Source organism: Jatropha curcas, chromosome 2, assembly GCF_041381405.1.
Source record: "Jatropha curcas cultivar XTBG-Jc1 chromosome 2, XTBG_Jcur_1.0, whole genome shotgun sequence".
NCBI classification, from domain to species: Eukaryota; Viridiplantae; Streptophyta; class Magnoliopsida; order Malpighiales; family Euphorbiaceae; genus Jatropha; species Jatropha curcas.
This window is the reverse complement of record NC_143152.1, coordinates 3,106,882-3,122,015: the sequence shown is the minus strand read 5'-3', so window position 1 is coordinate 3,122,015 and position 15,134 is coordinate 3,106,882. Positions and strand designations below refer to the sequence as shown.

The 15,134-nt window shown below is 30.1% G+C and overlaps 2 protein-coding genes across 4 annotated transcripts; both read left to right on the top strand.

The window, feature by feature from the left end:
* The first annotated feature begins 1,315 nt into the window (after positions 1-1,315).
* On the top strand, positions 1,316-4,851 carry LOC105645198 (putative disease resistance protein RGA1). 2 transcript variants are annotated; one of them, XR_016319513.1, is made up of 3 exons: positions 1,317-3,946; positions 4,039-4,349; positions 4,566-4,851. XR_016319513.1 is itself a non-coding variant. In XM_089717744.1 (2 exons), exons 1-2 carry the CDS (start codon positions 1,537-1,539, stop codon positions 4,164-4,166), a joined length of 2,535 nt encoding a protein of 844 aa, XP_089573870.1. In that variant the 5' UTR covers positions 1,316-1,536; the 3' UTR covers positions 4,167-4,503. The 2 variants fall into 2 exon arrangements, 1 of the variants encoding a protein (XP_089573870.1); XM_089717744.1 differs by lacking the exon at positions 4,566-4,851 and having other exon boundaries at positions 1,316-3,946; positions 4,042-4,503.
* Positions 4,852-7,516: 2,665 nt separating this feature from the next.
* LOC119371278 (putative disease resistance protein RGA1) lies at positions 7,517-11,339 on the top strand. Of its 2 annotated transcripts, XR_016319367.1 has the most exons (3): positions 7,517-10,078; positions 10,391-10,462; positions 10,962-11,338. XR_016319367.1 is itself a non-coding variant. In XM_089717208.1 (2 exons), the coding sequence occupies exons 1-2, from the start codon at positions 7,663-7,665 to the stop codon at positions 11,003-11,005; spliced, it is 2,460 nt and encodes an 819-aa protein (XP_089573334.1). In that variant the 5' UTR covers positions 7,517-7,662; the 3' UTR covers positions 11,006-11,339. The 2 variants fall into 2 exon arrangements, 1 of the variants encoding a protein (XP_089573334.1); XM_089717208.1 differs by lacking the exon at positions 10,391-10,462 and having other exon boundaries at positions 10,962-11,339.
* The last annotated feature ends 3,795 nt before the right edge of the window (positions 11,340-15,134 follow it).

Sequence of the window (15,134 nt, the reverse complement as noted above, 5' to 3'; positions counted from 1 at the left end):
CACAAAAACTTTCCTAATAGTTTTTGAAAAAAAGAAATTTGAAAAGAAAAAAAAAGTACATGCATAATCAATTAGATTTACCCGCTAGACTTATCATGCCAAATGGTACAAAAAGAAAGTTTTTGTACTAGGAAATTATTTACTGTAGTAGAAGCCAAAAATAATATTCAATCAAATTAAGTTTATTTGGGTCAAAATTAAAGATAAGTAATATAGCTGCAGATTTCTTAATTAGCAGGTACTAAAATAATTAATTTTTCACTGCTAATTACGTAAATAAATACCATCTTATGATTTCATTCCATAATAATTAGTTAATAAAATATGTCATCATTTTTTTTTTTTTTGCTGTTAATTGTACCTAACTTCAATACCCACGACGGAATCGTACGTGGACTAGTTCGAAAAAAAATGTTAAAGGTTTCTTAGGAAATAACTTTCACATTAGAGATATGAAATAAATTTTACAGTAGAGTAATATATTATTTTAATGATATTTTAAAAATATACAAGTGGGTATAAGAAGTTGCTTTTGCAACCTTTATATGATATGGACTATTGTTGACCTAGTTTATTAAAACTAGATTATAAACATCATCATGCCTAGACAGGGCAAAGAAATTAAATAAATTCTACAATGTAATAGCACATCAAGGTATAGGGTAATGGTAAGTGTATATACGACCTCTCAATAGATTCAGATTTGAATCTCCTTTTTTTAATATTCAAAAAAAAAAAATTCTACAGAAAAAAATTCTTCTAAGTTTGTCAAAAGTCTGGAAAATATTTCAGGCTATTGAAAATAGAAGTCATTTTCTTTAAAAATGAGTTATTTTTTATTTTGACCATGAAAATATTTTTCCTTGATTTATTTTTTTGAACGCTTCTAACAATAGAATTTGCGAAAAATATTTTCATGCATGTTATTTTATGGAAACAAGCGAAGCAAAGAGCTTAAAAGAGAAAAAAAAAAAAAAAAACTTTCATTGTCTTTGAGCATTTGTTTATTTAAGGAATTTAACAATTGAAAATATCAAATATTATTTGAGTTATAGAATCAAGTAATTCAACGGGTCAAGATGAAAGTATATTTTTTATTAGAGGGAATGGGGCTACCATCAAAATACCATTTATTGTACTTTAATGGAGAATATTTTTGAGCAACTACTTTTTATATTTTAAGCAATGAATTTATAAAAAGTAGTCTCTAAATCTAATTATTTTGACATTTTTTTTATAATTAGAAACTTTATTATTATTATTTTTTATTGTTAGTATTAAATAAAGATTTTTCGATAATGTTAATTAGACAGAGGTGTCGCACGCCCAGAGACTTTAGCTTGTCTCTTTTATTCCTCTTTTCTTTTCTGAGTGTTCCCATTTCCTGTGGACTTAGCGTTTACCCAGTTTACAGAGCAAAGAAATGGAATATTAGAATTTAGAACCCGTCTTCTTTGGCTTGCTATATAATATTTCCATTTGTATATTAACCATTATTCATTAAATCATTCACTAACTCACTTCCTAGTGAAAACAATGGCAGAGTCTTTTCTGTTCAACACTGCAGAGAGCATTTTGGAGAAATTGGCCTCTCTTGCTCTTGAAGAATTTTTATTGGCATGGGGGATTGAAGATGACCTTGAGAAAATTAAAGAGATGTTACTTGCTATCAAAGCTGTGCTTTCTGATGCAGAGAAGCGTCAATCCCAGGATCACCGGATAGAGTTTTGGCTTGGAAAGCTTAAAGATGTCCTTTATGATGCAGAAGATGTGATTGATGAGTTCCGCTGTGAAGCTTTGCGCAGGCAAGTGGTGAAATCTGGAAGCACTACGAGGAAGGTACGCCGATTCTTTTCTAGTTCTAATCCACTTGCTTTCCGCTTTCAAATGGGCCGTAAATTAAAGAAGGTTAGGGAGAGAGTTGCTGGAATTGCAGCTCTCAAGTCTGATTTTGGTCTCACTGAGCGGACTAGTGATAGTTATGTCATACGTAAAGAGAGGGAAATGACCCACTCCTTTGTGGATGCTTCAAATGTCATTGGAAGGGACAAAGATAAAAAAAGAATTATCAAAGAATTGTTGAAACCTGCTGATAATGAAAATGTCTCCATTCTTCCAATTGTTGGAATTGGAGGTCTGGGAAAGACTACACTTGCTAAATTGGTGTATAATGATGAGAGGGTAGTAAGTCATTTTCAGTCAAAATCATGGGTATGTGTCTCTGAAGACTTTGATTTGCAGAAGATGATAATTAAGATCCTTAACTGTGTCAGCCCTGTTAATATGAATATGGATATTGAACAATTGCAAATAGCCTTGCGAGAGGCTTTATATGGAAAGAGATATTTACTCGTACTGGATGATGTTTGGAATGAGGATAGAAGAAAATGGCTTGAATTGAAAATTTTATTGATGGGGGGTGCTAGTGGAAGTAAGATCTTGGTCACCACACGCAGTAAGCATGTTGCTTCAATCATAAGCACAGTCTCATCATATGAGTTAGACCATCTTTCTCATGAGTATTGTTTGGCTATATTCTTTAAATGTGCATTTGAAGAACCAGAAGAGAAACAAAACCCAGACCTCATAAAAATTGGGGAAGAAATCGTGAGCAAATGCAAAGGAATTCCTTTGGCAGTAATAACTTTAGGAACCTTACTTTACTCTGTAGCTGGTGAACGTGATTGGAAATTTGTAAGGGACAATGAGATATGGAAATTAGAGCAAAAGGAAAATGATATTTTACCTGCTTTAAAATTGAGTTATGAACACATGCCATCCTACTTGAAGAGATGCTTTGCTTATTGTTCGATTTTTCCGAAAGATTATCCATTTGTAGATATAGAATTAGTTTATTTTTGGATATCGCATGGACTTATTCAATCTTCGAATGAAAATCAAGAGTTGGAAGATGTTGGCATCCGTTGTTTCCAAGAGCTGTGTTCTAGATGTTTTTTCCAAGATTTCTCTGAATACAATGGTAATGTGTATTGTAAAATGCATGATCTAATACACGACCTAGCATTATCAGTGACTCAAAATGAATGTTTAATAGTAACCTCTTCCAACGAACAGATACCCAAAAGTATTCGACATTTATCATTTCCTTACCCTGAATTGCTTCCTGAGGATCTTCCTAAGCCTGTAAGAAAGCTAGATCGTATAAGAACTATTTCCTGTTCAAATGAAAGAGGCAAGGGGATTAGTAGTGAGATATTCCTTAGAACATGTATCTCAAAATTCCAATATTTGAGGGCCTTGGATTTGAGTTTTTCCAGGGTGAAAGTGCTTCCTGAAGGGATAGGCAGATTGAAGCATTTGAAATATCTTATTTTATATGGGAATATTTACATTAACAGACTGCCTAATTCTATATGCAAGCTACAAAGCTTACAAACTCTACTACTTGGTGATTGTTATGGTCTAAAAGAGTTGCCTAAAAATATGAAGGACTTGATTAATCTTAGATGTCTTTGGATAACTACAAAGCAAAGGTATTTACCAGTTGGTGGAATAGGTTGTCTCAAGTCTCTTCAATATTTGTTCATCACCGACTGTGACAATCTGGAGTCTTTGTGTGAAGATATCCAAGGTCTCAAAAGGCTTCAAACATTGGTTATCCGTGATTGTGACAGTTTGGTTTCTTTGCCACCAAGTGTGAGATTCCTAGCTTCTTTAAAGACTCTTGTTATTGCAGATTGCAGAAGTCTTAGTTTGACAATGAAAGAAGACTCAGCAAGTGAATTTAGCCTTCGCGAACTGAAGATCGGAGGACTATCAAAATTAGTGGATTTTCCAGAATGGCTTCTTCGAGGATCTACTAATAGTTTAAAAGTTATCGAAGTTGTTTCTTGTCACAACCTCAGAGACCTGCCAGACTACATACACAACATACAATCACTAGAAGAGTTTCATATCAAAGGTTGTCCCCAGTTACAAGAAACAGGTGAGAATGCTATAATTTCAAATAGATTGTTAGGAGTAAATATGTAATGTTTTTGAAAAAAAGGTCTAATTATTATTATTTTTTAAATCAAGAAGGAGGGAATAAAACCCATGGTGAATTACACAAGATGCTTTGGCCAAACGGCCCCAAATCTATCATAATCGAACAGACCCAGCACCTGACGAGGGGGGGTCTGCAGCACCTTCAAACCTTTTGCTAACTGAAGAGAAGAAGAAGCCAAAAATCAGCAATACTATTAACCTCCCTATATAGATGCTTCACCCGAACCTGCCAATCACGTGCCAAACATTCTTTGCATACCCAAAATCAAATTTCTATGACATACACCAGCAGAAGCGTTTGAGAGAAGGACAGCCGCCACTGCCTGGGAATCAGATTGAAGGTCTAATTTTTTTTTTTCCCCCCTTCACTTTTCTTTTTCAATATCTGTTAATTCCCTTTTTTTTATATAATTTTGTGTTGAAAATAATGTGACTTAAAATTAATCAACTATTACTAATTACTAAAAATTGGTATAGATTGCTTGGTTTTTCAAATATATATATATATATTTTTTGGGTTAATTAGAATTGAATGGTTGACCCTTGCAATCACACAGTTTCAGAGTCCAACTTAGAGTAACATATCCTGGTCTGGCCGAGGTGAGGAGATCTCTAGATTTTCCAATCTCCGCATACTAAAATAGATGAACAGTTTGTCAGATTTTATCTTTTGTAATTTTACTATATTAATTCAACATTCTGAGTTTATTAATTCATATGAAGTAGTAGTGTCATGTTCATTAATTATCCATTCCCTATTGAAGGTTTATGTATTTGGCTTAATTTATTTATACATTCTTGTAATTATATTTTATATAATCCAAAATGAAGTTCTGCAGCGCATTCACAACGTGTGATATTAAGAATTTTTAAAAATTATATGCATTTTGTTATTATTTGTTTGTTTATACTTTATAGAGACCAAACTCATGGTAGTAATATATACAGTTTACGCAGCACGACTATCCTGCAATTGCACGACCAAACTCATGAAAGATGGCTGTGGATACTTCTTTGGCCGTTGATGAGAGCTTCAGTGAGAGAGAGAGAGAGAGAGAGAGATGGGTCTTATTCGGGCAGGAGAGAGAAATTGGATTTAGTTAGGAAGAGAGAGAGTTTTACTACATCTCTGACTTGGCAAGGCTGGTGGAGGACATTTTTACATTTTCAACGTGCCATGTCAGCATTTCGTCTAATACTAAACGGCTAGACTGACGAATGCATTTTAGCGAAACACAAATTAAAAATTTAATATTTTTGCATAATAAATTGAAATTTTGATACGTCAATGTAACAGGGGATATAGTTCAGATACGATGAGTGAAATTAAGCTCTATCTATAGACATAAAATTCTTGCTTGCACATACATAGATATAGCCTATAGGCCAAGCACATATCCTCAAACTTTACTAAAAAAACTTTATGGTCCTTTCTACTAGTGAAAATGATTTTGTGACGTCTTAAAGATTTAAATCAGTTACTATTACCCCTATGCGAAATAGAGTACAAAAAAGATTTTTTTTTATTTTTAATTATTTGCAGACTAGAAATATTTTTTGCGGTGGGCGCACTAACACTACAAACCCTTTCAACATCGGCTCTTTGCTTTTTTGCTGCAGATAACTTCCTCCATTGTAGCCTCTCCACTTCTCATATTTCCTCCAAAAAACAATCTTCTGCATAAGCTATTCATGAACTTTCTACTCCTCTGTATCTCTTCAATATACGACTCTCTACGTCTTCCAAAAATGTCTCTCTTGCTAACAAAATTGATTCTTTTTCCAAAATTTCAAATAAAAATTTGTATTATATAAGTTATCCCTCAAATAATGTGATTTTCACCTTGTATTACTTGTATATGTTTCATTTTATCAATTTCTCCTTCAGTCTAGATTTTTCTTTAAAACTATATATTTGGGACTTGAAAAGAAAGTGAACAGTAATCATATGGTTTTAGATTTGGATCCAAAACAATTCTATATTTGACTTGGTAAACATTGTATTTGACCATTCAATGTCTCAACTTGTAAACAACACTTATTGTATAGTTAAAAATATAAAAAAAATATTGTTTCAAAAGTTTCATTAACCACGTATCAAATCAATATTTTGTAAATAAAAACGAAAAACCTTAAAAAATATTGTTCTCAATTAAGGAGGTGTGAGATTATTACAAAAAGTGAAATTCAAGGTATCACAATGTTGCTTTTAAAGTTTAGGATGACATAAAATTTTAAAAAATTAATTATTTAATCCCTAAGGTATGATGAAATTATTTAAGAAATTCCTTCGTTTTGAATAAATATTCAAAACATTCCTAACGTTTGCATCTGTCACTCTAAATAATCTCTTCGTCCACTTTTAAGAGTGTTTTCCTCTAAATATTGGAAAAAGCAAGAGAGAGATGAGAAAACATATAATTTCGTCATATATAATGGCTAAATAATTAACTTTTTCAAAATTTTTTATCAAAATTCAAAAATTATATTATGTATGAAAAAAGGACACAGCACGCTTAGACATGCTATGCTAATTGAATATAAAGATTATTAAAAAAATACAAACAAAGAAACGATGATCCATAATACCACAGAAACATAAAATAAAAAATTACTTAAATTTTCTACTTTAATATTCTTAATTAAATTTTCAATCTTAACATAATTATTAAAAATTAGGGCCTCTATCTTTGATTTGTTTAGAGAAAATTAGCAATTTGATGAAGAATTTCAATATTTTTAGAAGTTTCAAATTCATCACTAAAACATTAGATATTTTAGTTTGTTGAATATAATATTATAGGCATTTTCTTGATAAAAACCGAAGCTTACTAATGATATATAAGTTTTGTGAAATCTTGAATTTCAAATCAACATTGTGAAACGGCCTTTTAAATTTAACACCAGTAGATATTTATGTAGGCAAAAACTTATAAACTGTGATAATTATTTGGATTTTTCTTCATTTGCATATCTTTAAACTTTTACTTTACGTATAAATAATTATCTAATATATATTGAAGACCACAATTTTATTAATAAATTTTTAAATATTTTATAAATTTTTTAAAATGTCTTTAAAATATTCAGGAGGTATCTTGAAATCTACAAAATTAATAAAATTTATTAAAAAAAATATGAAATTTTTTTTCCTATATTGGTCGCTGCACTGCACAAAGCAAATAAATGAAATGAATTCCACAGTTTAATAATGTTATTTTTTATTTTAATCACAAACCCATTGGCCGATTAAAAGTAGAGAATAAATATTGTGCCGATTAAAAGTAGAGAATAAATATCGTGCCGATTAAAAGTAGAGAATAAATATCGTGCCGATTAAACGTAGAGAATAAAGAATAAATATCGTGCCGATTAAAATTAGAGAATAAATATCGTGCCTAGACAGTGCAAAGACATGCAATATTAGAACGTCTATCTTCTTTGTCCAGCGAATGCGAAGAATCTAAGGTTTTCACTTTACATCTTTATTCTAGGTTTGGATGGCTTGGGATTAGATGCTTGAGTGTGTTCAGGTTTTTCATAGTCATATTAATACTGATAAAATAAATTATTTGGCTGGAAAAAAAAAAATCATTTCCATTTGTGTTTGATAATTGCACATCAAACCATTCACTCACTTCCAACGAGAAAACAATGGCAGAGTCTTTTTTGTTCAATACTGCAGAAAGCGTTTTGGGCAAACTGACTGCTCTTGCTCTTCAAGAATTTTTCTTGGCATGGGGGCTTGAAGATGACCTTGAAAAAATTAAAGAGATGTTACTTGCTATCAAAGCTGTGCTTTCTGATGCAGAGAAGCGTCAATCCCAGGATCACCGGATAGAGTTTTGGCTTGGAAAGCTTCAAGATGTCCTTTATGATGCAGAAGATGTGATTGATGAGTTCCGCTGTGAAGCTTTGCGCAGGCAAGTGGTGAAATCTGGAAGCACTACGAGGAAGGTACGCCGATTCTTTTCTAGTTCTAATCCACTTGCTTTCCGCTTTCAAATGGGCCATAAATTAAAGAAGGTTAGGGAGAGAGTTGCTGGAATTGCAGCTCTCAAGTCTGATTTTGGTCTCACTGAGCGGACTAGTGATAGTTATGTCATACGTAAAGAGAGGGAAATGACCCACTCCTTTGTGGATGCTTCAAATGTCATTGGAAGGGACAAAGATAAAGAAAGAATTATCGAAGAATTGTTGAAACCTGCTGATAATGAAAATGTCTCCATTATTCCAATTGTTGGAATTGGAGGTCTGGGAAAGACTACACTTGCTAAATTGGTGTATAATGATGAGAGGGTAGTAAGTCATTTTCAGGCAAAATCATGGGTATGTGTCTCTGAAGACTTTGATTTGCAGAAGATGATAATTAAGATCCTTAACTGTGTGAGCCCTGTTAATATGAATGTGGACATTGAGCAATTGCAAATAGCCTTGCGAGAGGCTTTATATGGAAAGAGATATTTACTCGTACTGGATGATGTTTGGAATGAGGATAGAAGAAAATGGCTTGAATTGAAAATTTTATTGATGGGGGGTGCTAGTGGAAGTAAGATCTTGGTCACCACACGCAGTAAGCATGTTGCTTCAATCATGAGCACAGTCTCATCATATGAGTTAGACTATCTTTCTCATGAGTATTGTTTGGCTATATTCTTTAAATGTGCATTTGAAGAACCAGAAGATAAAAACCCAGACCTCGTAAAAATTGGGGAAGAAATCGTGAGCAAATGCAAAGGAAATCCTTTGGCAGTAATAACTTTAGGAACCTTACTTTACTCTGTAGCTGGTGAACGTGATTGGAAATTTGTAAGGGACAATGAGATATGGAAATTAGAGCAAAAGGAAAATGATATTTTGCCTGCTTTAAAATTGAGTTATGAACACATGCCATCCTACTTGAAGAGATGTTTTGCTTATTGTTCGATTTTTCCGAAAGATTATCTATTTGTAGATATAGATTTAGTTTATTTTTGGATATCGCATGGACTTATTCAATCTTCGAATGAAAATCAAGAGTTGGAAGATGTTGGCATCCGTTGTTTCCAAGAGCTGTGTTCTAGATGTTTTTTCCAAGATTTCGCTGAACACAATGGTAAAGTATATTGTAAAATGCATGATCTAATACACGACCTAGCATTATCAGTGACTCAAAATGAATGTTTAATAATAACCTCTTCCAACGAACAGATACCCAAAAGTATTCGACATTTATTATTTCCTTACCCTGAATTGCTTCCTGAGGATCTTCCTAAGCCCGTAAGAAAGCTAGATCGTCTAAGAACTATTTCCTGTTCAAATGAAAGAGGCAAGGGGATTAGTAGTGAGATATTGCTTAGAACATGTATCTCAAAATTCCAATACTTGAGGGCCTTGGATTTGGATTTTTCCACGGTGGCTGTACTCCCTAAAAGGATAGCCAAATTGAAGCATTTGAAATATCTTAGTTTGTTTGGGAATATTGGCATTAAAAGACTGCCTGAGTCCATATGCAAATTACAAAGCTTGCAAATTCTACTGCTTGGTAATTGTCGTGGTCTTAGAGAGTTGCCCAAAGATATAAAGTACTTGATTAGCCTTAGATGCCTTTGGATAACTACACAACAAAGGTATTTACCAAATGGTGGAATTGGGTGCCTCGGGTCTCTTCGATATTTGTACATCACCGGTTGTGTAAATTTGGAGTATTTGTTTGGAGATATCCAAGGTCTGAAAAAACTTCAAACTTTGGTTATCCGTCATTGTCACAGCTTGGTCTCTTTGCCACCAAGTGTGAAATTTCTAGCTGCTTTGAAGACTCTTGTTGTTGCGGGTTGCGAAAATCTTGATTTGACAATGGAGGAAGGAATAGATAGTCAAGACTCGACAAGCCAATTATTTAGCCTTCGCACATTGGAGATTGTAGGATTACCAAAGTTAGTGGATTTTCCGCAATGGCTTCTTCCCAGATCTAATACCGGTTTAAAAGTTATCGAAGTTGCATTTTGTAGCAACTTCAGGAACTTTCCAAACTACATCCACAACATACCATCGCTTGAGTTAAGCATCATTGATTGCCCCCAATATCAAGGTGAGGATATTATTATATGAAATATAGGGTAATTTGGAATGATGGAGATTAATTGTTTCCTCAATCTTCATGTAAAAATTTTAAACTGCTTATATTTTGGTAGTGGTGTAGGGAGTATGTTATTAATCAACTTATTTAATTTTCGTTTCATCTAAAAACATAATTTTATTGGTGGTCAAATGTTTTTTCATATATTTAACTAATTAAAATTAAAATACAATATGCTTAGAAAATTTACCATTTCTTAAGAGAACATTATATTTATGATGTATATATGTTAATTTGACAATTCTTATGTCTCTGGATTAATAGGTCCAAACCTCAATTAGTTGAGTTGCGTTTACACGTGGGCTTCCCTGAACCAAAGGAATAGCTTGATTGCTAGTAAGACATTATACATATTAATAGTCTTCTACATCATTTTTCAAATTTTGAATAATTATGTTACTAAAAATATTTGTTGTATAACATGAAAAAAAACTATTGATTTAAACCTTTGATATTATTGATAACACATTTTTCAAAATGGAAAAAAAAAAAAAATGTTCATGCTGGTTTAATTTGAGTGTTTGGAAGATGGAAATTATACGAGGTTGCTAGGTGCAGTGAATTATATTGCCCCAGAGGTAAATATTTCGCTTTTTAAAGACAATATCTATTTTTTTTTTTTCCTTTATATTTGCTAATTTCCTCTTTGTATATATTCACACACTTTGTAAAATTTATACACATTATGTAATTATATTTTATAGACGAACTTGTGAACCAAAAAAAAAAAGATAAAATTGAATTTGTTAGAGAAAATGAACACTTGTCACCTATTAGCTAAGGTTTTTGAATTGATTTTGTGTAGACTGTTTTTGACTTGGATTATATATTGCAGGTGTTGTGGCCTTTCAACAAAAATTATCAGCCAACCAATGTTAAACGTTCAATTAGTTGGGCTTTTTTTTTTTTTTTTTTTTCATACAACCAGTAGGTGTAATTTCCTTGGACCGTAGAGTGTAAAGGTTTTTAGCTTTTCAGTAAAGTGCGTTTTTTTGGGAATAGAATTTGTGTTTTCATCCTTATGGGGGTTGAGGTCACTTACCATCCTCACCTTCATGTTGTTGGTTCCATTTCCTTCCTTACTGTGTTATTTTTTACAATTTTCTGTGGTTTGTGGATTTGAGTATTTTATGTTTGTCTAGTGTAATTGTATTAATGTTGTACTAATACTTGTAATATTGTACTTGTATAAAAGAAGTCCTTTAAAAATTAAGGGAATGTCATTAATTTTTAAGTGGGTAATCTACTCGCCACCGTCCTTATATGTGCCCTTTTATAAATTTGATATTTGATTGTCGATTCTTAATGCCCTTCAAATAAAACTGAAAATAGATATCTGGTTGATCCTTTAAATTTGAAATCTTCTTTCTAAAGTGATAATCGATTTTATATTTAAAATTGATTTAAAAAAGTCTCCCTATGAGTATTATTGTAAATGAGTCAATCTACTTGTGAAATGTTTGAGGCTCCGTTTGAAAAAAGCTCGTTTGAACTTGTTCTATAAGCTCAACGAGTTTATTCGAGCTGAACTATCAAACTCGTTTAATAAATACATTAATGATTTATCAAGCTCAACTAGATATGTGTTAATTTTATAAAATTATATATTAATTTCGCTATAATTTGGAAACTCGAAATTTTATATTTTTCTTTAAAAAATATTATTTGTCTTTTCATATAAATTGACAGACAAATGACCAACTTTTAAAATTGACGGATGTATGTATTAGTTTCGTTATAGAAATTTGGCTATAATTTGGAGATTTAAAATTTTCTATTTTTCTTTAAACAAGATTATTTTAATCTTTTTATAGAAATTAACGGATAAAAGATCAACTTTTAGAACTGAAAGATATATGTATTAGTTTCCTAATAGGAATTTCGCTAGCAACGCAGAAAATTATTTTTTCTTACTATTATTATATACACAGACAGGCCTGCCAAACTAGGAGGAAAACTTTGAGGCCCATTGGATGGATGAGACTATCTAGTTCTTCTCTGGATTCTTCTCCTTCTCCAATAATATAGGATGTGCATTTTTCTCAAGTCTTAAAATATTCCCCTTTTTTTTTTAAAAAAAAAAAGTCGTCCAATGTATGTTTGACACCTCATTTATTTATTTTTAAATGTTTCACCGAATTCATTGTAGTCTTAAAAAAAACATAAAAATTTGTAACTTCGTAGAGAATAAAAGAGAACGAAAAACTTTAGTTTAGAGTTTATGTCTATGTATATTTAAAGCGTATATAATATTTTCCAATAGTTATTCTTTTGTCTATTTTGGTCATCTACTCCTTATCATTATTCATTGTAGTTTTATTTTATTGATTTAAATAAATTCAATTTAAATGACTATCATTTATGTATTTTAATGAATATCTCAATTTAATTTATGCGTGATTCGAAATTATTTTCGAAAAATTTCTTTTTTCGAATAAATTTAAGAGTATAGTGTTTTTATATTTTTACGAAAATAAATTAGATTAGAAGTGGAAAATAAAGAGCCGTGATATATTGAATTTTAACAATAAATAGAAAATATAATTTCATTTTCATTCAATGCACTAAATCAATACAAATCAAATCAATGCCATACACTAAATCTCTATATATCCATTCAAATACAAGGAAGTTAATTTCAAATTTTAAATATTGATATTGATATTTAATGGATATAATATAAAATAAATCTGTTTTTTTATTTATTTTTTCTTCGTTTTTATAAACAAATATATTATTAAAAAAATCAATCTATCCATGAGATAATCAAAGTAGCATCTCTGTGAAGGTTTTGGATTTTATTGGCCAAAAAAGACATTGAGATAATGAGATATGTTAACATCAATTAATGTTATTATATAATTTTATTTAATCATAAAATAAAATACTATGCAAGCCATTTTCATTTACATCGATAGGTCACTCTCACACACCTAAGTCTCAATACATTCACAGACACTTGATACCAATCTTTATTACTTAACAGTGGACACATGTTACTTGGAGAATACTGGGTACAATCTCTTAATTACATTTTCTTTCAAACACTTCTTGTTTATTTGTTCTGATTCATCTTCTTTTTTTTTTTTTTATTCTTTAACCATATATTTCCTCGGCGCATTGAATTAGAATTAAATCGTGTTCACACTAGATCAGTCCATTAAAAAGTGAAGTACTCCGACGAATATTTATTCTATACATGAGAATCAAATTTAATATGATATGTAGATTTAAATTATCTGTGGCGGAGAAGAATTAATTTGAGAATATAAGTGATTGGAGACCATAGAGTTATAGATGACTTACTTTTAAATTAAATATAAATATAGATTAATTAAATGATAATTATTGAAAGAGAATACTATTATTAAGTGTTAAATATTAATATCAATGTCTGTTGCTAGCATTTCTATATGTTACATTCCACCACTACTAATTACATCATATACAGGATAGAAACAAAAAAGAAAAGAAAAAAAAAAAATTACATCATAGGATAGCTCCAAAATTACGGAATAGTACATTTGTACATTTCTCATTGGACAAGCAATGCTTAAAATAAATTAATTACTATTTAAACCTATTTAAAAATATATTATGTATAGTATGTAATCTTTAAGTTTGCATCTACCCCTATGAAGTTGTCATACATTAATAATGAGGAGTTAGCATATGCATGGGTTTAAATATCTTTTTTAATAATTAAATATATATAAATAATCATAAACACACTTGCTTCATAAATTTAACTATTTTGATAATATATTTAGTTTGTTAATTAACATAAAATATTTCCTAATACTATATTCTTAGTTCTTCCTATAAATATTTTAATATCATGCAAGTATGAAAGCAAGTATATTCAAAGAAAAGATCTAGCTAAATATATGTATGCAATTTTTTTTTTTTTTACTTATTGTTTTAATATATTTTTTTATTATCACTATTAGATATATTAAATTCATCTCTATATATAACTATTAAGATATATTTTTACAGCAAACTATTTTATATTTTGTGTTTTCACGTTAATTTTAAAAAATTTTTTTGCCAGAAATTATGTTAACGAAATTTCTTTAATTTTTATCATTTATACTAAAATATTTTTGCATATTATTGCTGAAGTTTTTCATTTATCGGTAACAATTTTGTATAATAATTACTTTTTTTATACTATTAGGTCACAGTTGCCAGCACCTTTCCATATTTTATTCCACCACTCCCAGTTACATCATAGGATAGCTCCAAAATTGGTAATAGTATATTTGTGGATTTCTCATTGGAAGAGCAATAAATTAATTACATCATCTAATGGTAAGTGTATATATGAGATAATAATAGATCCACGTTTGAATTTCTTCTTCCAATACTCAAGAAAAAAAGCACTATTTAAGCTCACATAAAAATATAATATATATTCGATGTATCTTTAAGTTCTTGATTTTTTCTATTTAAGAATCTTTATAAATATAGAAATACATATTTTTAATATTATACAGGCATTTAAATAAGTATTCAGATGAAAGCTTAGATATATAATTTTTTTTCTTTATTTAATATATAATTTTATATTATCACATTCTATATTTTTTATGTCAATTAATTTTATAAGTTATTAATTAGAATGTTAACAAAGGCCATACCCACGAAATTTCTTTAATTTTGAAAGGAAATTTTGAGTATTTAATGTTCAACTAAAATTTTCATATTTTTATTGAAGGTTTTTCATTTGAATGTATATCGAATTTTATATAATAATTACACTCTTATTTTATTAAAATTCAAATGAATCATATTTTTAATAATTTTACTATATCCATAATAATTTTATTCAATATTTAAATTTATTAAAATGTGCTAATATAAAAGTGATAAAAAGATTAGTTATCATAAAAGTAGAAAAAGAAAAAAAAAAAAAAAGAAAAGAAAACATTGTGAAGGTTTGATTTTTATTCTCTAATCACTAAACCGCGTATTATAGTTTGATTAATGACATCTCTAAGATAAC